Source organism: Phoca vitulina, unplaced genomic scaffold (assembly GCF_004348235.1).
Source record: "Phoca vitulina isolate PV1807 unplaced genomic scaffold, GSC_HSeal_1.0 scaffold9, whole genome shotgun sequence".
NCBI classification, from domain to species: domain Eukaryota; kingdom Metazoa; phylum Chordata; class Mammalia; order Carnivora; family Phocidae; genus Phoca; species Phoca vitulina.
The window spans coordinates 6,525,962-6,550,035 of record NW_022589712.1 but is presented as its reverse complement, the minus strand read 5'-3'; the positions used below and the strand labels follow the sequence as shown (position 1 = coordinate 6,550,035).

Sequence of the window (24,074 nt, the reverse complement as noted above, 5' to 3'; positions counted from 1 at the left end):
TAACTAATCTCTTTTCTTCATTTGATTTGGTCTTTTTTTTTTTTTTTTTTTTTAAAGATTTTATTTATTTATTTGACAGAGAGAGGCACAGCAAGAGAGGGAACACAAGCAGGGGTAGTGAGAGAGGGAGAAGCAGGCTTCCCGCGGAGCAGGGAGCCCGATGTGGGGCTCGATCCCAGGACCCTGGGATCATGACCTGAGCCGAAGGCAGACGCTTAACGACTGAGCCACTCAGGCGCCCCTTGATTTGGTCTTTTACTTTCTTTATAAAGTGAATTTATTTTTACTTATCTTGATTAAGACCAATTGTGTGTTGTTTTGTTTTGTTTTCTTTTCTTTTGTTTTATCACAGTTGGGACCATGTACTCTTGAATTAGAGGTTTTATCCATCCTGGAAAATTCTCAGTATTCTCTTAGAAAACGGTCTCTCTTCTATTCTGTATTCTCCTATAATGAAACTCCTATCAGAAATATGTTTGGCCATCTCTTCCAAACTCCTAGTCTCTCTTCTTTTTATTTTTTTATTAACATACAATGTATTATTTGTTTCAGGGGTACAGGTCTGTGATTCATCAGTCTTACACAATTCACAGTGCTCACCATAGTATGTACTATGCATGTATGTACTCCCCAATGTCCATCACCCAGCCACCCCATCCCTCCCACCCCCTTCCACTCCAGCAACCCTCAGTTTGTTTCCTGAGATTAAGAGTCTCTTAGGGTTTGTCTCCCTCTCTGGTTTTGTCTTGTTTCATTTTTCCCTCCCTTCCCCTATGATCCTCTGTCTTGTTTCTCAAATTCCTCATATCAGTGAGATCATATGATACTTGTCTTCCTCTGATTGACTTATTTCACTTAGCATAATACCCTCTAGTTCCATCCACGTCATTGCAAATGGCAAGATTTCATTTTTTTTGATAGCTGCATAATATTCCATTGTATTATATACACCACATCTTCTTTATCCATTCATCTGTTGATGGACATCAAGGCTCTTTCCATAGTTTGGCTACTGGGGACACTGCTGCTATAAACATTGGGGTGCATGTGCCCCTTCGGATCACTACATTTGTATCTTTGGGGTAAATACACAGTAGTGCAATTGCTGGGTCGTAGGGTAGCTCTATTTTCAACTTTTTGAGGAACCTCCACACTGTTTTTCAGAGTGGCCAAACTCCTAGTCTCTTAAAACCATTGGTTTACATTTTAACCTGTACCACACTATGGACAATTTCCCACATCTATCTTGCAGTTCACAAATTTTATCTTTGGCACTGACAAGCTTGCTGTTTTAACCCGTCCACTGAGCCTTTTTTTTTTATTCTAATAGCTAAAATTATATTCTATTTAATAGCTCTTCTTCTAATATACTTGTTTTCTGTTTTAGTTTTCAATTCTTTCTTTCATGCTTTAATTAACATAAAATGTATTCGTTTTGTGTTCTGCTTCAAATTGTTATTTTATTTTCTCAAGTTTCAGGGGAACCCAATCTTCCAGTATATGGTATACGCTTACTTCTACTCACAACAGAATATCCCTTTGTTTGAATTGTAATGTTTGATGATGAGTGCCCCTTGAATAGGGCGTGGTTCCCTAGGAGGTGTGGATGCCATGCTACCTGAATGTTCTCTAGGAATGCTTTTATATATGCTCTGCTTCAAACATCAGATGCACCATAAATCTGAGTCCAATATTTAAATTAACTTCCCATTCTGGATCACATAGGTACTGCAGGATCTCATTTTCCCCCACGTATTGCATTTTTTTCCAATTTCTCACCTTTTTTTTTTCCAGTTTCCTAAGTGCTCAGTGCATGTAAGGGACAGACTTCCTCCCCTCCACAACCTCCTCAAGACCACCAGAATATCAGCTCATGCACTTAAATTCCAAGTTTGTCCATTCTTCTATCTAAAAACAACTGTATTGTTTCTACTTTTCCACTTGTCCTTGGAAATTGTTTCTTTTTGTAAACTCATCTATGATTTTTTAAACTTTATTAAATTTTACTTAGTGAAATTAGCAAGGGATATTTCATATTATTTTAGGCCTCCATCTGGCAGGTTCCCAAACTCTCGGACACTGTGAAAGCCACAACAGCCTAGAACTGCCTATATTCTCATTTACAGTATGTAAGACAGAAATTCACTTATACTTTATAAAGTCATTGCTATTATTTTGTGTTTCCCGTCACACAGTCAAAAATAATCCTGTTATACATTTGACTCTTTCAATTGGAAAATAAAAGACTAAGAGAGACACATTAATATTGGCAAAATATCAAAGGAACTGCCATCCTTGCTAAATAAAAGCAGTTTTGAAATGCGTTGTAACGTGGAGAGAAGGAAGAACCTTTCACACCTGCAAATGACTAAAATTGCCTCTAAAGTTCTCTTTCTGCTTTTTAAAATTTCCCCACATCATCAGAAACATAATAAACCAAAATGTGTTTTAAGAAAATAAGAAACAGAAAAGAAAGGCAAAAGCTGAGAGGGACATATATGTACCTTAATCATATATTTTGACTCTAGCGCAAAGCCTCACATCCCCAGCACCCCTACTTCCTCAAAATAAATAAATAAATAAATAAAACAAAACACTATCATGTCCTGACATCTACTCCATCCCTTCCCTTCATTCTTAATCTGAAAGCCCTGTTCCACTGCACTTATTAAATGCATTCACCTCAAATTTTACAGCCAAGCACCGTCCTTCTAATGATGCCTCCTTCTAGGCGTCTAGAACTTACCGTGAACTGAATATGTACACACTGAGGGCCTTCCCTGCGGAGGCCTGCTGCACAAAGCTCTCTACTGGAGTAGACAAAGCCTGCACAATTACCTGGCCTTCCAGTTGGCAGGGTCCCCTCATAGTCGCTGTTCAGGATCACAGCCAGACCCACCGAGTGGGCCGGGAGGACGGAGCTGCTGAGGTCCACGCGCGTCAAGCTCTCAGGCTCTTTCTCTGAGCCCTCCACGGCGTTTCCTGGGCCGTCCTGTCCAGTGGCCTCCCTTTCTTGGCCTTTGCGCCAGGGTCTCAGCACGACATGAACGATGCTCTGCTGATCCAGGTCACAGCTCTAGGTGGGTGCAAGGCAGAAACAGACGAGAAAGAGCAAGCGTTAAAATGCCAAGTAAGGTTTAACTTGTCCTCAGTCCCAGAGTACGCAGAAGAGCCTAAAATCTGTTTGGGTCCAAGGTTGCACATAGTCATGGAACTTGAGAGAAGAGCCACCTGTGACTGATGGAGGTGGACACACTGTCCCTGTCGGCACGTGTGTGGGCAACAAAGGCAACACGGCACTGGGGCCACAAACCGAAATGGGGGCGCAAATGGACCACAGCAACAGAAAACTAGAGTAATAGTCAAAGCAACAGGAGATCAAGCAGGGCAGAAATGTACCACACTACATACTTAAGCACAGTGAAAAGCAATATTCTTTTAAAATTGATTTACTTCAGAAGTGATGTGTCCTCCCAATTATCAAATATATTTCCTAGAAAAAAGTGCAAGTTAAGAAACCTGAAAAGCTCTCTCATTTAATATTTAGTTATCCAGAAGCAATTGTTCTTGGTTTTTTTATTTCCTAGAAAAAAGTGAAAGTTAAGAAACCTGAAAAGCTCTCTCATTTAATATTTAGTTATCCAGGAGCAATTGTTCTTGGTTTTTTTATTTCCTAGAAAAAAGTGAAAGCCAATTATCAAATATAAATACCAGCATCCATCTCCATTTTAAAAAGCACAGAGAGTTGGTTATTGCCAATTACAGAGCATTTTTCTCTACAATTTAAAATAATTGTGTTTATGGTAGACTCCACACGCACCCCCTATGTCACCAGCAAACACATCCCCACAGCGATGGGGAAGCAAGTGAGTAGCATCCCCAGGCCATCCCAGCCAATACCACAATTAAAATCAGTGAACATTTGCAAAAATCATCTGTGCCAATATATTGATGTGTATGAACAGAAGACTGTAAAATTGACTAGAATTAAAGTTTGAAGTCAGATAATTTGCTAGGACTATAACTAGACTACCAGAGATCAAAGCCCTGCCTCAGAATATCTACTGGATAGAAAATCACTCATCTGTCTTCGGCCCTCCTCCCTCAGAGCCAGGACCTCGTTATCTCAGTAAACCCCCGAAATTTCAATATCTACAAACCACCTGTAGTCATGCTCTCCTCATAGCAATGTTGAAACAACACGATGCACGCACAACGATGCTAATGACAGTCCTAACTGGCCCCCATCCTCCCTCCAGTGCTCCACAGCTCTCACCAGCAAATATTGAAGAGTAGTGCCCATTATGCATCAGCATTTCGTGCGGACACACCACCGTGGACTCAGAAGGTCACAGGACGCCCTCTGGGCCTCAATCCCATTTCTGCCTCTTCTGCACCCCATGCCCCAGACCTCTGTCACATGGACACGCTTGCTGTCCCTGCCACCTGTCCTCCCAGCTCTGTGGTCACTGGGTCGTCAATCTCTGTCCCCTTAGCCTGCCCCCACCTGCATTCCCCATTTCTGTCAAATCACTGCCCTCCCCCACGGTATCCCGGGTCAAGCCCTCCCCGCCCACCTACAACTCTGATTATCCTCCTATGTCTTCTGAAGACTTCAGTATCACCGCCTTGGGTTCCTCCGCCCTACCCTTACACCCAGCGAGGTCCTAAGAGTAACTAATTCTGCCTCAGAAATAGCCTTCACATCTTCCGCTCCCTTACTCCTCAATTGCCATCTCCCCATTTTAAGCCTTCATCATTATACTAGCTTTGCAATTGCTCCCTGACCACTCATCTCTCCCTATAATCCATTATTGACACGTTTCCGGAGTGTGCTACATAATCTTTTCCAATGTCTCCCTATTACCTATTACATAGAATCTGACATCTTACTATCATCTTCAGGTGTGTTTAGACTTTTCTCCATTGTAGATCAGCTATCTTATGATTTTATCTCCTTTCCTCTCCTACTCCTGTCCTTGATTTGGGCTCCGTCGCGTGATTGGCTTTGGCCAGTATGACTGAATCACGGCCTTTAAATGTACCTGTGCCACTGCTGGTGGTCAGCGAGAGAGCACCCCTGGGTAGTTACCGCCTCCTCAGCCTGGGCCCCACATGTGCACGGGGTGCAGTCCCGCGCTCAGCCGCAGGGAGGACCAGCCCCGCATGTGCACGGGGTGCAGTCCCGCGCTCAGCCGCAGGGAGGACCAGCCCCTCATGTGCACGGGGTGCAGTCCCGCGCTCAGCCGCAGGGAGGACCGGGCCCGCATGTGCACGGGGTGCAGTCCCGGGCTCAGCCCCAGGGAGGACCGGGCCCCGCATGTGCACGCGGCGCAGTCCCGCGCTCAGCCGCAGGGAGGACCGGGCCCCGCATGTGCACGCGGCGCAGTCCCGCGCTCAGCCGCAGGGAGGACCGGGTGCCCCTGCACTCACAGCGGGGGCAGAGCCTTCCAGGGGAGGGGCGGCACCGCAGACCCCCAGGTGACCTGGACGGGACGCTCCCTGATGTATGGCACTGACATTCTGTGGTTGTGCATTAGGCAGTAAGAGCTGACAATATTTATTTTCCATTCTAATTGGACTAATAGACATTCTATCACTATTTATCACCGCCTCTGTGTTCAGCCAGAACTCTAGGAATCGTACAGAGCCTTCAGCCTAAGTCATTTCAAATAAACCAACACCAAGATCTGAGTACCCTTGAGCGGGCTTGCGAGGGCAGGAGCTGTGCAACAAGGGGGAAACAGTCGAGAATGAGTCTCCTAACGTCCCGAGGTTTTTATCCATAGTGTGTTCTTTTCAAGGAGACTCAAGAATTCAGATAAAATTCCTCTCTCCACGTTCAGGACTTTTGTGCTTCAGATAAAAGCGATGCCTTTCTTTCTCATCTGAATGCCAGCAATCTTTGCCTGCCATGTGCTTCTTGCAGTTCGTCGGAGTGTGGGCAGGACTTGGGGTGTGTGTGTGTGTGTGTGTGTCTGATTTTCAGACTCAATTTAGAAATTCTTGAGAGCAGCAGCTGGGTCATACTTATATTTTTATTTACCAAAATGCCTCACACAGCGCTTTGAACCTAGTAGATAGAGAACATATGTCCATGAATGGGAAAGTCAAAGGACTGGGGCAGAAACAAAAATAAATGAAGGAAGAAATATAAATAGTCATAAACTCAATACCTAAAGTGCTCCATGGGGAACCAGAAGCTTGTGGAAGAAAGAACATGGAATTTAAAGCCAGATAGATGTAATCTATTAGCTCTATGATTTTTGGCAAATGACTTCTCCTTCCTAAGCTCTAGTTTCTACATCTGTCGTTGGCAATAATAGCACCAACTTTGAAGACTACTCTGAAGATTTAAGGAAACAGAAGGAGTGCAGAGCCCAATCCACAGCAATAACTCAATACACAGTTGTTAGTATCAGTATCATCATTCAGGAGTTTTGAAAACTCAACAGGATTGGCCCCTGATCTTGTACATCAATAAAGCCTCTGAATCCTATGAGGCTGTCCCACGCACACAGTCCTACTTGGAGAATGGACACAGAAGGTGGAATAAGCAGGCGCTATAGATGTGATAATCACTCCGACAACACTCCAGCTTCCTGTGAACTAGAAATTGATGATAAAAAAAAAATCCCTATCTGCTCAGATGCCATGAAACACATGAAGAATCTCAGCAAATTCTCAGAGCCTGCTAAAATTTGACAAACATGGAAGAAATCCAAAAACTGAGATTTTCCTTTCAAATCAAGATATTTTTTTGAATATCCAGGGTAGAGCTGGAAAGGGGAATAGGAAGACCCCGAGCAGATTTCAGTAGTTCCAGTGATATGTATAGAACATATTTCTCTCAATCTGCATCCATGGTTCTGAGACCATTGCTTAATTCTTTGACTTCTCATAAAAAATGGTGTTGATCTCAGCAGTCCCTTTGCCAGATGGTACAAATGCACCATCACACTGGTTCAATTCAAAGCCCCATTAATAACACATTCCACGGATGATAAACTGGATAAGTTTAGTTGTCTAGCCACTCCGAAGCCCAAAATAAGAATTAGTTCTCACAGTATACAAAAAAAATGCCTCAGTTTTGGGAGTAGAGATTTTCAGTGGGAAGACAGCAGAGTTCTCCAACATGGTTTTAAATTTCCTCAGGGCAAAAACAATGTCTTATATATCTTTGTTTCCTCAATAAATAGAATATTGCCTCTCAAAGAGGAAACACATTTCGTCTGTATTTTAACTTATTAATTCAACAAGTAAGGCAGTGATGGAAGCTGTTTGGTGTGGACAAAACGAGTAGTTATTTGTCCAACTTGACTTGCTCTTATGCCGTCAAGTGGAGCCGTTCCCCCACCAGGGACTGAGAAATTTGTATCTTGGACCCTCTCTCTACAGTACCTTTGATTTGAAGATGCCCCAGTATTAGTATCTATGGGAGTTGATCACCAGCCAATAACCAACTCTCACCCAGTTGGCCATTATCCCACAATATACAAGAAATTGATGTATTTTTCCTTTTCCAAAAAGGAGTTCCTCTGCTGACATGTAGGTAGGATTCAAATATTTGAGAGTTTGGTAATCCAATTAGAATACTGAAAATAGGGCCGCCTGGGTGGCTCAGTTGGTTAAGCGTCTGCCTTCGGCCTGGATCATGATTCTGGGTCCTGGGATAGAACTGGGGTAGTCCTGGGCTCCCTGCTAAGTGGGGAGTCTTCTTCTCCCTCTGCCCCTTCACCGCTCATGCTCTCTCTCTCAAATAAACAAAATCTTAAAAAAAAAAAAAAAAAAAAAGAACACTGGAAGTAACTAAAACTTGAAAAACCTGCTAATGCTTTTCAAACTCTTCTTAACCTTTTAGACCTTGTAAAAACAAGTAATATTACTCTAACAAGAAAATTCCTGGGGATTGCAAAGTTACTGGAATGTTTTCCAAACACTTAAAGAAGAGTTAGACAATCTCTGAAATGATTAATAATGAGATTCAAAAAGTCAATAATGTCACATTATTAACAAAGGGCTTTCATCTTTTATAGGAATAACAACCATACCAATGAAATGAAACAAGCACACACTATTTTTGAGCCCTAGCTAGCCCCAGGCTGCGTTACAAGGTTTCTGGTGCAGTCAGTTGTCTCAGTTGCCAGGGTCCTCCGAGGGAGGGCTGTTGGCAGCCCCGACTGAGGCTCTGCCTCGCACAAATCAAGCTCTTGATTTCACCGGCGGTTCACTTCCACTGCACCTGACAAAGGATGAAGATGAGCCACAGAGAGGTTCACAGCAGGTTCAATGTCACCCAGCTCCGAAGTGTGAAGCCAAGGTAGGAGCCCAGGCCAAGGACTCCCCATTACCCTTCTGGGACGTCCCAAGCTCCACAGTGTGGCTGCTGAGAGGTGGGGAGCGGGCGGGGCAGATGGAGGAGGATGAGGGCACAGGGGCCAGGGGGGAAGAGCAGGTTTTGGAAACTGCATGGACACACCCCAGCAACAAAAGACTGATTAGGAGAAAGCTAGATACCCGGAATGGGAAAAGCTATGGAAGACAGCCCTCCCGGAACTGGCTCAATGGAAGCAGCAAGAAGGCGTGCGTGGATCTGATTAAAACAAACAAGCTAGCCGAGGCATGATGAAAGCAAGAACGGGGGGCCAGTTACAGAGCCTCGGTCAAAGCACACCGAGGACCGAGAGTGCGAAGGGAGCCTGACACGGGCCGCGCCCCGGGAGGCAGGCCGCTGAGGTTCCTGCTGCCCTGAGGTCGGGGCGGCTCCCGGTCCCCGGGCCCCAAGAAGACAGCGCTGGTCACTCTGTACTGCGCCTTCCGTCTCCGTGTGTCTCTCCGCTCCAAACAGTGCCGTCTCAAGAAAACAGACCAAATCCAATGCTGCAGTATCTGTTCTAGCGACCTGCTCACAGTACCCACTCCACCTGGGGCTGTGGAGTAACTCAACCGTCCTGCGAGGCTCCCGTCCAATGTGGCAGCCAGTCCGGAGGTGAGGACACGGGCCGGGTGGCTGGAGGAACTCGCCCAAATAAGACACATAATTAGGAAATGAAGGAGCCAGCTCTGCAGCCCGTGTTTTCCGGCTGTAAGCCCAGGGCTCTTTTAAATACTCTGCTTCGGACACTCCACCTCTCCGAATCCGTGATACAAGCAGGCATGTTGGAAAGAACCTCCCAGCCAGCTGACTGGTCTAAGCATCCTGACTGGTCCACACGCATCAGCACACTTCCTGTACCAATTCCTGTGCTCATTAAATTAGGTCAGGTTATCTCCGATACCTTCAATCTTACTCATTTTTAGCTCTCTCCAGTCTGCCAAGCTCAATTTCATCCTACAAAACGCTTAAATTATTTGAATGGGAAGGCTCTCACACATCCTATTGTGTACTAACTTTACATTTTAAGGTCTGAAAAATCTCTGATTTTCATTTGAATTTCTAATAACACATATTTTTCCCCCCAGAAAAGCGATAATATGATCAGCCAAGAATTATCACATAAAAGATTTTCTAATTTAATAGGTAATGATGTTATCAGATTTTAATTTTAAAAATCATTTTGACATTAGGAGGTCTTTCCTAGGTAATTTTACATAAATTATCTAAATAAGAAACACTTTTTCAAACAACTTACATTTTCTTTTTTTTGCTGTCAAAAATTCAGAGTGCTTATTAGTTGCTTCTTCTGACAATAACTTTTAACAAAATGTTTCTGTACAAGTTTTTAATAATATATTTCCTATGCCAGAGAAAGACAAAATGGCAATTATTTAGGAAGTTACTTAAAGATATTTTTAGATGTAATGGTTCGGAAATGTTCTGCATGGTCACAGCTAACAATGCAACAACACGGAGAAAGCAGCCCGAGCCCAGAGGTGTTCAGAGGGAAGTGAGAACAACCAGAAAGGAACTGTTCCCACAGGTTTGTTTCTCTCGAACTCCAGCCCCTCTACTCTCTTCAGTGAGCACTAAATGCCAATTTATATTAACTGGATAAGAATAAAAACTGTTCCTTCAACTTGAGCTTTCATTTTTTTTTTTTCTTAGACTTGTAAAAGATGGATATTTTGTGATTTAAGCTTTAATTTTTTTTGCATTTCTTATGACTGGTTTTCATTATAATCAAAGATATGACACATAAAGATACTGAAAGGCCCGTTCTCTGGTTGCAGAAGGCTGAGAAATGCAATTCCTATGAAAGGTCAATTAGCCCCACACTAACTAGCCAGTGTGGGTCCGAGCCCCGTCGCCATCCACTTCCCTCCCACCTCGGGCCTGGGGCCATTTTGCTGCTCATTAGGATCCATACCAGAGGGAGCTCAGTGGGAGGGGAAGGGGACAAAATAGGAATCGATGTCCTTCACTACCCGGTAGCTTTGTGGTAAATAATTTATTGCGGGAGGAAGTGACAGCTGTGTGCACAAGGTGAGGTCTGGGGTTCCGTCGGTCCATGCGCGCCCTTTCCTAGATACACAGCTAACAGATAACCAGTCCCACCCATTAAACCAAGTCGCATCATGTTTTATATTGTAAACTTTACAAAGGTGTTTCCCAGTGTTGTTTCTTTAAATATTCGATGACTAGTTATGATAAATATTACAGCTAAAAATATATACATGGATTTTGCCAACAGAAATAAATTAATGTTTACAAGTCACTGCATATGCTTTATCGTATTCATGGGGGGAGGTAAGGGCACAGGGTTAACAAACACACTTCGTTCTCAAGCATGTATGGAAAACAGATAAATCCTGGACAATAACCCATTTTATATTATACCTTCTTCCTAAGGAAATTGATACAACCACTTGATACGACCCTAAGAAAAAAATAGAAAGCACGCAAACTGTCATCCTAAACTCAGTTCATATGCCACCTCTCTCTCACTGAGTTTTCTCTTTTCCCCAAACTCAATGGAAAATTTATTATTGCCAAAGAGATTTTGCTTATAATGTGGAGAGAAGATATTTTGCAGCAAGGAGGTCATTTCAGAAAACAAAACAAAACAAAACAAAAAACCTGATAAGGATAAAAACATCTTCGTATCCTTTTTGGGCATCTATTTATTGCTAGCCCCTAAAAAAAAAAAACAAAAAAAAAAACAGTCAGCCACCATTATTTTAATCCAACTTGTTTCCAGTTTCCTTCTCTTCATCCCTCATATACTTTCATTTTCTAAAAGAATCTGATGGTCTTTGGATATTCTCCCCTTGTCTCCCCGTCCTCTTCTCTCTGCCTCCCTCCTCTTCCCTCCCCACGTTACCCATCTGCCCTAGGCTTGCTTGCTTTCTTTTTTTTTTTTTTCAATCTTTGATCACTATTATTGGTTAAGATATCCTTTGTCTAACTTAGTCTTACATAGAGAGAAATATGGTAATTTTTACTTTGGAAAGCAAAATCCAGCAGGATATATGCCAAAAGCTGAGCTATAGAGATGGTTTAGGGCTGTTCAGTCTGTTTCTGGTACCTTCTAGGCCTGTAAAGATGACTCATTTCAGAACTGTGAGTGCCTCCCAGACTCTGTGAAATAGCAGGACTTTCTAAAGGAAAGACATAAAAATTTCAGATAAAGAATACTGAGAATAGCAGTGGGGAAAAGCTGTAGGAATGTTTTATTTGCACTAAACTACTTTCCACCTCAGTATATCACCTATGCTGTATTTATCATCCATGATTTCTCTTGAATGAACACAAAGGCCAGGCTCATTCAGAGCCAGAAAGAATTAGGTATGTCCCTCGCTTGGGTGACAGCCCAATGCTGGTTACCAAGAACTAACCAAGTAAGCAAAGAAAAATAGACTGATTGACTCAAGGTTGCAATGAGTAGGTAGCCAGCCTGGAACAGAGTAAGTTTGGTTGCGTTTTGTTTTGTTTTGTTTTGTTTTGTTTTGTTTTTATTCCAGTGTAGTTAACATACAATGTTCTCTTAGTTTCAGGGGTACAATGTCGTGGTTCAACAAGTCTGTGCATTACTCAGTGCTCATCATGAGAATAAGTTTATTTCATTTCATGTCTTTGAAACAAACTACTAGATGATACAATAAATGCTGTTTTCAAATCAGTGGAAAACCAGAGTGAAATTTAATTATTTTAAAATAGATCTCTCCCCCTCTAAAAACAAACAAACAAAGAAACAAAAACAAAAACAAATCTCTCCCAGGGTAAGAAAAAGCCATGGAGTCACACAACTGACCCAGAGCTTTAAGAAAAGAAATGTGTGTCAACTCTGGAAGGAAGAAAAATAATCAGGGACCACTTATCCTCAAATATTACAGTTTCTCCCTACTGCCATGCAAGATAATGTAGCCACGTACCATCATCATAACTGGGGGCCATCCAGTAAATCTGACGTCTCGCATGTCCCTTGGACGCTGCGGGGAGCTTGAATAGGGTGGGGTAGGGTAGGGTACCCACAGAGTAGGGCAGGATGGAGAAGACAATATTCAAGCTCTTCCATGGCAAAGAAGACAGGAGAGATGACAGGCACTTCTATTTATTTTTTTTTAAACTGACACAGATAAACAGTTTCATACCTTGGCTGTAAATTCCTTAAGTTTCCAACCTTAGGTTTAAATTTTATATATATATATACAACACATTGTTACTTATGTCAGCTCCTGTTTCATAATCTGGATATTTTATTTCCTGTGCAACAATTCTTTTACTCTGGATAAATAAAACATGAAGCTGCTTTCCTCTTTCACACCTGGACTCTAAGCAGATGTCTGCTCAGGTTGCCCTCCAGACATCGGCTCGTAGAAAGGCATTGAGAGTCTGTACAAATTGGGACAAATTCCTAGATTCTGACATCCAACTACAAGAAAGGATAAATGGTATTCATTTCTTCCATTTCAGCTGTTGGTCCTAACTAATTCTTTCCTGTAATCATTTATTCAGGAGAAACAATGTGTCAAGACCACTGCCATTCCCGAGTACATTCCTGAGGGTTACAGCTCTTGCAGGTGAGTGAGGACAATGCTCCCCGAAGGGCCGCAGGGTCAGCTGCAGGTAAATGACAGAGATGTACTGTGCTGGCCAGGGACTCTAGCTTTGAACCTTTACTCTGAAATAAATGGTAAATACTGTCTTGGATAAAAATCACTTTTCCAAATTTATCTAACAGAACTTACTTATAATGCACTTCCTTTAAGACTGTTGTTTTTTTTTTTTTACATTTTCAAAATATACATTTTTGGGGCATAAGGATAGACTAAAAGCTCAGCAGGGACACATTCAGTCTTCTCCTGGGATAAATCAGTTGAAGAAATTTACAAAAATCCATTGTTTGGTGGATGGTATTTGGGGACTATGAGAAAGTGCCTCAAAGCTTAGGGACAGTGTTTTGCATCCTGCTGTAATAAAAGCTAATGAAAACCCACAGGTGACAGGTCAGGCCGTAGATTTACAGATAATACATTTTACTTTTATCTACAGTAACTCAAGTAACTTCTCCTCTGGTAGAGATAGAAGAAAGGCAAGGTGGGAGTTCACTTATAAATGAATTTCTGAGGGAATGAGGACTCACGCTTCAACCCATCAAAACAAAAGCCTGGCTTCAGAAAGACTGGGCCTAGTATAGTGTCCTGATTTATTTATTTATTTTTTTAAAAGATTTTATTTATTTATTTATTTATTTATTTGAGAGAGAGTGGGAGAGATAGCAAGAGAGAGCACAAGCAGGGAGGAGAGGGAGAAACAGGCTCCCCTCTGAGCAGGGAACCCTACACGGGGCTCGATCCCAGGACCCTGGGATGATGACCTGAGCTGAAGGCAGACGCTTAACCCACTGAGCCACCCAAGGTGCCCCTAGTGTCCTGATTTAAAGGAAATCTCTGACTTCTCTTTCATTTTAATCTTCTTCCAAATAAAGGAAGTATAACCAACTGAGCCACCCAGGCGCCCCCAAATAAAGGAAGTATAGTGGATTGAATGGTGTCTACTCAAAATCCATGTCCATCCAGAATGTGAACATATTTGAAAATAGAGTCTTTGTAAATGTAATAGCTAAGGATCTCAAGATGAAATCATCCTGGATTCAGGGCCTACCTAAATCCAGTAACTGGTGTCTTTGTAAGAAGAAGAGGGGACGCAATCTCCCAGAGGAAAATGTCATGTGAAAATGGAAGCTGAGATCTGAGTGATGCCTCCACAAGCCAGGGGACTCTAGGAGCCACTAGAAGCTGGAAGTGGAAGGAGCATTCTTCCCTGGAGCCTTCTGAGGAAGCAGGACCCTGCTGACTTGATTTCAGCCTTTTGGCCTCTAGAACTATGAGCAATAAACGTGTGCTGTTTTAGGCCACCATGTTTGTGCTCTTTTGTTATAACAACAAACTCCTAAATGAGGGAAAACATTGTGGCCAGAAAGAACAAGATGTACAAAATTGGGGTTGAGGGACCAAGGGAGTTGGGAAGAAGAAAAGCTAGGATGCATTTCGGCTGGGAGTAGGATACTTGTAGGTAGAGTCAAGTACGGATGGGGCTCCCCAGGCCGGCTCCTATTTTGGCATTACACAAAGCCAATAACCTTTACATATTTGTCAACATTTATTTAGAGGAGGCTTCAAGCTCTGTCAGGGTAGAGAGGAAGAGAAGTGCTAGTTGCAGCCAACCTCACAAACCTTCCCGTCTTTGGTTCATTTTGGTTAGGTGACATACACCCTGGTCTATTCAGGAGTGTTGAGCTGACACCTGTTGTCTCCCTGTAATTGTTAATAGCTCCCTTTTAACCATCAAATGTCTCCCAGTCTGAAAGACAAATCATATGGTCATCCTACTTAAGATGCCCATGGCGCATAGTAGCTGTTCAATGCATAAATTTTGAACACTTAATGAAATAAATATAATAGCAATAAATCTAGCATTTTTTTAATTGTCTATAGGCTGGGCAGTGTTCTCAGTATTTTCTCATTTTACTATATGCAATGCCACAGTAAGATAGGTGCTATTAACATCCTCATTTTATAGATGAGGTGTAAAGAAGTTAAGTCATTACCAAAGGTCATACATAGCTACTACGTGGCTGAGCCAAAATAACAAATAGTTGTGTGGCACTGTTTCACAATCCCTTTCATAAAGATCAACACATTTAATCTCACCTAATACTTTCACTAACCCTTTTTCAAATACTAGTTTCAGTATTTTAACAGAGTCACTTAGGGTTTAGGAAGACTAAATTAATTAGCCAAGATTACACAGGAGTTTCTACAAAGGTAGTGGGCTTATATCCAGGTCAAAATCTGCAGAAAAATCACCTGGGGTGCCAACAACAAGAACAGATTTTCATACCCCACCTTAGACCTATGGAGTAAGAATCTAGAGCGGCGTGTCCTGGCAATCTGCATTTCCAATCATTTCCCTGGTGACTCTCAATGTGAAGTCAGGTTGAGAATCTCTACCAAGGGCAAGGGAGCTGGGTGGGCATTTGACTTCTGGCCTCTCAGTCCCAACCATTCCTCACCCACTGAAATCCTCCTTTCTGGTCACCCAGGCATCCCATACTCCCTCCTAAACCCTCCTCAGCCTCAGCTCCAGTAGGTTATTGATATATCCCAGACAGACATGCACCTTCAACTTTCTGACTCAACTGGAGGAGTGGGGACATGACAAGGGTACCCCACCCATGCAGGCCTTGGGGTCTAAAAGAACCAAGAGTACTCTCTGGATCACACTCCCAGAACTACCCAGTAAGACATTCCATCAAACTAGCTCCAAAGGCTGTGAAGGAAAATGGGTGTACTCCTAAGTGGACAGGGGAAAGATTTAATCTGTCATGTAAGCTTTTCTAATGGGTTCTACTGACTATAAAAGAAAGCGTATTATACAAATGCATAGAGAGAGAGAACATATAGCCAGTTGTTTGTGTCAGACATTCACAAACTACCAATATCAAATATGGCATCAATTATACTTTAAAGGGCAGAGCCTGGAATTAACATACAAATAGTAATACTTCTGTGTGCCCAAAGGCATGTGACGTCTATAAGCCTTGCCTCTGTTGAGTAATTTGTAAACTTTTAAAATGTCTGGAGCAGCACAAAGTGAAGCCAGAAATGGAAAACAGATTTTAAGTCAAGTGAAGACATAATGAACCACTTCGCTTTTCCTGGTTTTATAATCTAGCATATCAGCTCTTTTGAAATATACCAAACTCAAAAAGGAAAATGGGCTGAAGGAGATAAGCACACACAGGGATGCTGATCTTGTCCTACTTCAGGTGGAAAGAATCTGAAATAAGGGAATGATTTGGCAAATATTTTTTTTCAATACACTGATTTTTATTAAGTTTCTATGGGATGGGGGGGTAGCTGAGGACAGAATCTGTTAGAACACAATCTGTTAGAACAAAAAAAGATAACACTGCATCCATACGGACAATACATATATATATATACACGTGTGTGTGTATGTGTGTGTGTATAGCATATTTATAGTATAACCAAACTAAAAGTCCTAGAAGAAAATAGGAATGCATTCTTCAACCTGAATCTATGGACAACCTTTAAAACCATGACTCAAAATCATGAGGCAATAAAATATTAATACATTTAACCACATCAAAATTAAAAAAAAATAGTCTTTCCATGGCAAACATAACAAAGGCAAAGACAAAACAAACAAACAGACTGTTAACTACAGAGAACAAATAGATTGAGGGGAGAGAGTAGGGGGATGGGTGAAATAGGTGAAGGGGATTAAGAGGACACTTATTGTGATGAGCAATGAATAAAGTATAAAGTTGTTGAATCACTATCTTGTACACCTGAAACTAATATAACACTATGTTAACTACACTGGAATTAAAAACAAAATAAAATAAAACAAAAACTTAGGAAAAGAACTTCAAAAGAAAACAAGGCAAAGACAAGTGACAAAGTGGGAGAAAATATTTTCAACTTAGGACACAAGGAAACCTTAAAAATTGAAAAAAAGTTTAAAAATCTGATAGAAAAACATGTAAAAGACAAAATATGTACAAATGAATACTAACATATGAAAAGATGATGAATTTTAATTATAATAAAATAAACAGATTTTTAAACTATGCCCCTTTACGCCGATAACACTGACCACATTTCAAAAGCTTGACAAATACTGTTGGTGAAGAAACCCGTACATATCGCTGGTGGGAGAGGTTGGCACCAGCTAACGGAACAGTGTCTGACTTATTTCACTGAGCATAATGTCTTCAAGGTCCATTTATGTTGTCACAAATGGCAGGATTTCTTTGCTTTTAATGGCTGAATAATTTCCCACTGTATATTTATACCATAACGTATTTATCCATTAATCCATCAATGGACTCATAGGTGCTGCAAAGAAATTGGAGGTACAGATATATTTTCTAGTTAGTATTTTCATTCCCTTCAGATACACACCTGGAAGTGAAATTGCTGGATCACACGTCAGTTCAGTTTTTAATTTTTTGAGAATCCTCCGTACTGTTTTCCAGAGTGGCTGCACCAATTTACATGTCCTACATCTCCACATCCACTCCAACACTTGTTATTTCTTGTCTTTTTCGTAATAGCCATTCTAACAGGTGTGAGGCTGTGTAACTTATTTTTAACATAAGCTGAAATGTATGTGTGCACATATTTTAAGCCCCTTTCTTCAATAAATGATAACATATTATGTATTTTTTCATAAAAAGTCATTTTTCACATGGTAATTTATCCAAGAACTCATTACATGGTAGTATAGTAAGATTTTCCTTATTCTTTTTCGTAACTACATAGTGATCTCATATGGGGATAAATCATAGCTTTATTCAATCAATACCCTACTGGTGGACATCTGGGTTGATTCCAGTTTTTCTAAAAATACAAACAATGCTTCTATGAGTACTGTGTGTATGTATCGTTACATATTTTTCCAGTACATTATTATCAGTATTAGTTTACTGCAGAGGCCAAGGAAGACCAGTACTTTGACAGCAAGGAGCCCACTTAATACCCAAATGTTGGTTTTAAAATATAATTTCCCACTTAGATAAACCAGGACTCCTAATACCAGGTCTGAGAGAGAAAGTACCATATGATCCCAGAACATCTTTTGTGTGACCCCAGAACATCTTGTGTGCCAGAAAGCAAGACTATGCTCAAATGCAAATGGGTTCACACTGGCCAAGTTTGGGAAAATATAAACATAAAAAGGAATAATGATGGTAATGGGTTATAATATATTGAATAAAGAAAGAATCAATGAATTTATAAAGATACTCAAAATATAGGGGTGGGAAGTGAGAAAGGGCTCTTTTATATAGGAGAATGATATAGGATAAATACGGAAAGAATGATAGACTAAGAAAATTATATTTTTAAAACTACTAATCTAATAACCAATTCAGTTAAAGATCCCCAGTACAGCAATTGGATGAAAGATTGCTAGGAATCAAGATATTTGCACAAAGTATCTTCCCATGGGTTTCAGAGGCAGAGGGTTGTTTCTACAAAGGCGCATTTGGCAAGCATCCCCATAGGCAAGCGATCATACTAGCATCATCAGTTACAAACTATGCAGTGTTGGTGACAATGATGTTTAACTGAATGTACTGATGAAGAAACAATAAAACAAAGCCAGCTCGCAGTACATTTTGCCAGACAATTGGCCTGGGAGTCTTTGAGGTGTGTATTTTTTGAAAAAAAATCCACAAAAGGTATGTGTGAGGGAATTGTTCCAAAGTAAAGGAGATTAAAGATGCAAGATAATTAAATGTAATGTGTGATCCTTGACTGAATTCTTGATCAAAAAGATTTTTAAAAAATGCTATAAAGGACAATTTGGGAATGACTGGCGGGAACATCTGCATATGGACGGCAAAAGAAATACTATCGTATAGGTGTTAAATTTCTTGGGTATGATTAGACATCATGGCTATGTAGAAGGATGTCTTTATGTTTTGTAGGTACTGACTGCACCGTTTAGGACCAAACCGCCCTGCTGTCTGCAGCATGTCTAACAAGAGGAGGCAGGAAGGGAAGGAAGAAGGAGGGGAAGGAGGGAAGGAAAGAGAAAACACTAAAGCACATGAGACAAAGTGCTAAGAGCTGGGGCATCTAGGTAAAGGTCATACAGGTATTTGTTATACAGGTTTTTCTGTATTTTACTTTTCAAGGTTGAAATCTTATAAAATAAAAAAAGAGATAAAGTATCTTCATGCTCAGTCACCACATGGAAAGTACCCACTGAACACAAGGAATGTGGTAGAACTACAAAATTTGGGAAAGAGGGGCGCCTGGGTGGCTCAGTCGTTAAGTGTCTGCCTTTGGCTCAGGTCATGATCCCAAGGTCCCGGGATCGAGTCCCGCATCGGGCTCCCTGCTCAGTGGGAAGCCTGCTTCTCCCTATCCCACTCCCCCTGCTTGTGTTCCCTCTCTCACTGTGTCTCTCTCTGTCAAATAAATAAAATAAAAATCTTTAAAAAAAAAAGAATTAAAAAAAACTGGGGAGAGAAAACAACTGTATGCAAGGAGTGAGGGAGATGAAAGCAAAATCCAAACTTGTGGGGCACCTGGGTGACTCAGTCGGTTAAGCGTCTGCCTTGGGCTCAGGTCATGATCTCAGGGTCCTGGGATCAAGCCCCACATCAGGCTCCCTGCTCAGTGGAGAGTCTGCTTCTCCCTCTCCCTCTGCTTCTCCCCCTGCTTGTGCTTGTTCTCTCTCTCTGTCAAATAAATAAATAAAATCTTTAAAAAAACAAAAAATCCAAACTTGCCTGAGTGAAAAAGAAATCTTTGCTTTGAAAATCAGAAAGCTATTATAACAGTATGGGTTACTGCTACAGTTTAGAGAGAAGAGTAATATTCAATTAAAGAATGTGGCCAGTGGACTAAAAGTTCAGCAGCTCATAGTAACGTTAAGAAGATGACTACAATGAATAAATACATTTCCCAAACCAGTGATTTTTAGAATCATAAAATAATTTCTGAAGCATAGTAGACTATGCTTCAGAATAGTCTAGGCTGGTTTGGACTAATGCACTTCATGGATAACCAAAGAAAATAACTCAGTTCATGAATGCTGTTCTTTCTTAAAGAGGCAACAGAAAGAACCTTCTTAAACATTTTGCAATAAAGAACCTTTCCACATCATAAACTTCAAACAGATATGGGCTTCCATGCAAGGAGATAGTGTAAAAAAGAAGAATAAAAGAAATTAAAATCCTCCCAGATAGCTACCCAAACGATCAAAAGGGCAAAAGATAGTGGGTAAACACATTTGCTAAAATCCATATTAGAGAGTATATGAGAACATTTGCATTACGATAAACAGCTAATTGGAGTAAACTGACTCATTTTTAAAGATATTTTGGCAGGCTTACCAATATTTTAAATGCACATACAGAAATTCTCATGTAAGTGCTGAAAGACATATGTCCATGGATGGTCATTGCAATGACAATGAAAAAAAGTGGAAACAATCTAAACATTCATTCATTTTGGGCTGGCTGTCACTCATCCATTCAACTGGTCAGTATCTGTTGTGATTCCAGAGGGCTCACATGAAAAAAGATACTGTCCATTTTTTAAATAAAAACTTCAAGTTGCACAATAGCACATATTATTATTAGTATTAGTAGTAGTATCATTAACCCATTTAGTTACATATGTAATTATGTATATGCATGCTTTTTTTTTAAGATTTTATTTATTTATTCATGAGAGACAGAGAAAGAGAGGCAGAGGCAGAGGGAGAAGCAGGCTCCCCGCGAAGCAGGGAATCCGATGCAGGACTTGATCCCAGGACCCTGGGATTATGACTGAGCTGAAGGCAGATGCTTAAGCGACTGAGCCACCCAGGCGCCCTGTATATGCATTCTTATCGAATGTGCATACCAACTTATGATTATCTCTGAAGAACGGGATCAGGTGGGAAAATGGAAATTTTCAATTTTTACTTTTACTTTATATAGTTTTGGAATTTAAAAAAGTATAGACATTTCTTACTTTGATCCTTTTGAAAGGACACCTGGGAAAATATTTGCAAGTCATTTAATCCCTAATATCTTTCCTATTTTGGGGGGGGTCAGAAAGGATGACAGAAAATTCTGTACATGAAGGAATTAATTCTCTTTTGTTACTCTCCTGCTAATGTCTGTTTTTGATGTTGTCTCTTTAATTTTGTCATCGTTGGCTATAACTTCTTTCTGACCTGTATTTTACCTAAATCACCCTAAATATGACCTCATTTTACACACAGTTGCTTAGATGAGAGCTATTCACTCACGTCCCCCCTTTTTTTTTAATTAAGATTTTATGTATTTGAGAGAGAGAGAGAAGAAGAATGCACAAGCAAGCACACAGGGAGGGGCAGGGAGAGAGGGAGAGAGAGAATTCAGGAAAACTCTGGGTTTTCTCATGACCCTGAGATTAAGACCTGAGGCGAAATCAAGAGTCGGGCACTGAACCGACTGAGCCACCCAGGCAACCCACTCACCCCTCCTTTTGAGAAAAAAAAATAATACATTTAGTTGTGTAACTTTGATTCTCTTCGTTCTAAGAAGACTCTTTTTTTTTTTTTTCCACCTCAGATGTGTGCCTATTCTTGGAATGGATGAAATGCTGGAAAGCTTATTTCAATAAAACTGGAGTATGTCATAGGGTGACTTGTGTCCCCACAAAACTCATATGCTGAAGTCCTAACCCCTCAGAGTGTGACTGCATTTGGAGATAGGATCTTTGAAAAGGTAATCAAGTTAAAATGAGGTCATTAGGGGAGCCCCTATCTAATCCGATATGACTGTGTCCCTATCAGAAGAGGTCAGGACACAGGGAAGACCATGTGAGGACACAGAGAGAAGACAGGCATCAACAAGCCAAGGAGAAAGGCCTCTGAGAAAACCAACCCTTGCCACCTTGATCTCAGCCGTCCAGGCTCCAGAATTGATAGGAAGTAAGTTTCTGTTATTTCAACTACCCATCCTATGGGGCTTTGTTATGGCTGCCCTTGCAAACTAAAACACTGAGTTTCTGTATCTTCAGGAACCGAAAACTTTCAAAATTCTGTGGCCTATTATTAATAACAAGGACACTACATTTCTACCTGCCCATTCACCTTTTTATTTATTCCAAAAGAACTTTTAGAGTCTTGGAAAATCAAACCTTTGCTGTCAGAATCTTGAGTGACAACACAACACCACAGAACAGAATTTAGGAAGGGCTCACTCTGTACAAATATTATGCAACAGCACTTCACATCCCCCTCTTGATTTTTAACAGCAGGTGTTGTCTTGGATCATTCTCTTTATGTTGGGGATTTTTTTTTTTCCCCATGAGGGCCTTGGTTTCTCTGTACCTTACGACACCTTAGCATCACGGGCCAGGCCTGGGTTCTCCTTCATGTCACAGAGCCTCCACTCTAACCGGAGACTGCATTGTTGTAAGGGAAAGGGGATGCAAGCCATGACTGGGAGGCTCTGTTGATTAAATAAATACAAACAGAGCTATTAATTGTGAATCTTAGAAAAAGGGGACGATCACTAAGTAAACAAAACATCTTTGGCTCTCGGCTCCAATATTCAAGTGAAGGTCATAGTAGTTCCCCCAAATTCTCATCAAAGCATATCCTAACTTTATCCAAAATTTTGAAGAAAACTAATGATATATTATATCATCAGGATTTTTATAGTAGGACCTTCACAGTTCACAATTAACACCGAAACCAGCACTTAATGCATGTCTGTTGAATGAATGAATAATGATAATAATTAACAAGAACTGTTCTAAGTGCCATATTTACTAAGCATTTCACATACTTGTAATCTTCACAACTACAATGAGAAGTAAGGATTTGACACGGACTGCTGGAACCTCGTCAAAATCTGCTTCTTCCCCTTACTGGGCACCTCGCTGACTACCTCTCCCAGCCACCTGTGCATTTGCGGGTGGCCCCAGTAATCATTCTCGCCAATGCGCTAGGGAGTGCAAGTGATGAATGCCACTTCCTGGCCAAAGCACTCTTGCTGACGTCACAGCAAAACATCGATGGACGAAGAGACAGACGCATGGCAAAATGTAAAAATACAGAAAAACTCTCCACTGCAAGCTGGGAGTTCACATTTTATGGTTGGAACCATACCACCAAAGACTACAACCAGACAAACACAAGTGTAGTTTGGCAGCATACCCAAATTACATCATTGGGCTTTTGGAGTGTAAATAAGTTTTCTGGAGATTACTCTGCACAACTTAAAGTTTAAAAATGACATCATACATTACATTCAAGTTAAAAATTAGCAGGTTGAAAGAGGAAGCTTCTTTTAAAACAAGACCATAAATGTATAGGATGTCTGATTAGGAATAGGTTTTATCATATTTATTTTTTGAATAATTGTTGAATCCACTGCCTTTCAAAATTTTTCTGATTTTTCTTTTTTTAATTTGTTCTTGTTGTTTTAAGTTATCTTTATAGCTGTCAGCCTTAATCTTCATGTTTCCTTGGGCAGAAATAAATCATTCCCCTGTGCCATGCATATCACCTCCATACTGTCTTTTTTATTCAAATTCCAGTTTCATACAGTATAATATTAGTTCCAGGTATACAATATATAGTGATTCAACACTTCCATACAATATGCAGTGCTCATCATTACAAGTACCCTCCCTCATCCCCATCACCTATTTAACCTAGCCCTCCACACCCCTCCCATCTGGTAATCGTAAGTTTATTCTCTAGACTTAAGAGTCTGTTTCTTGGTTTGACTCTCTCTCTCTCTTTTGCTTTCCCCCTTTGCTCGTTTGTTTTGTTCTTAAATTCCACAAAATCATATGATACTTGTCTTTCTCTCACTGACTTATTTCACTTAGCATTATACCCTCTAGCTCCACCCATGTTGTTGTAAATGGCAAGATTTCATTCTTTTTTATGGCTGAGTAGTATTCTGTGGTATGTATAGGTGTGTATACACACACACACACACACTATATCTTCTTTTTTTTTAAATTTTTTTTATTGTTATGTTAATCCCCATACATTACATCATTAGTTTTAGATATAGTGTTCCATGATTCATTGTTTGTGCATAACACCCAGTGCTCCATGCAGAACGTGCCCTCCTCAATACCCATCACCAGGCTAA

General features: G+C 40.8%; 1 protein-coding gene across 4 annotated transcripts in view; it reads right to left on the bottom strand.

Annotated features, from left to right (window-relative positions):
• Positions 1 to 24,074, bottom strand: part of PRKN (parkin RBR E3 ubiquitin protein ligase) — a 1,294,051-nt gene that overhangs the window by 855,841 nt on the left and 414,136 nt on the right. For all 4 annotated transcript variants that reach the window (XM_032407521.1, XM_032407520.1, XM_032407518.1 and 1 more), the window contains exon 3: positions 2,839 to 3,076. In XM_032407521.1, the coding sequence (XP_032263412.1) occupies positions 2,839 to 3,076 (238 nt within the window). The remainder of the gene's footprint in view (positions 1 to 2,838; positions 3,077 to 24,074) is intronic.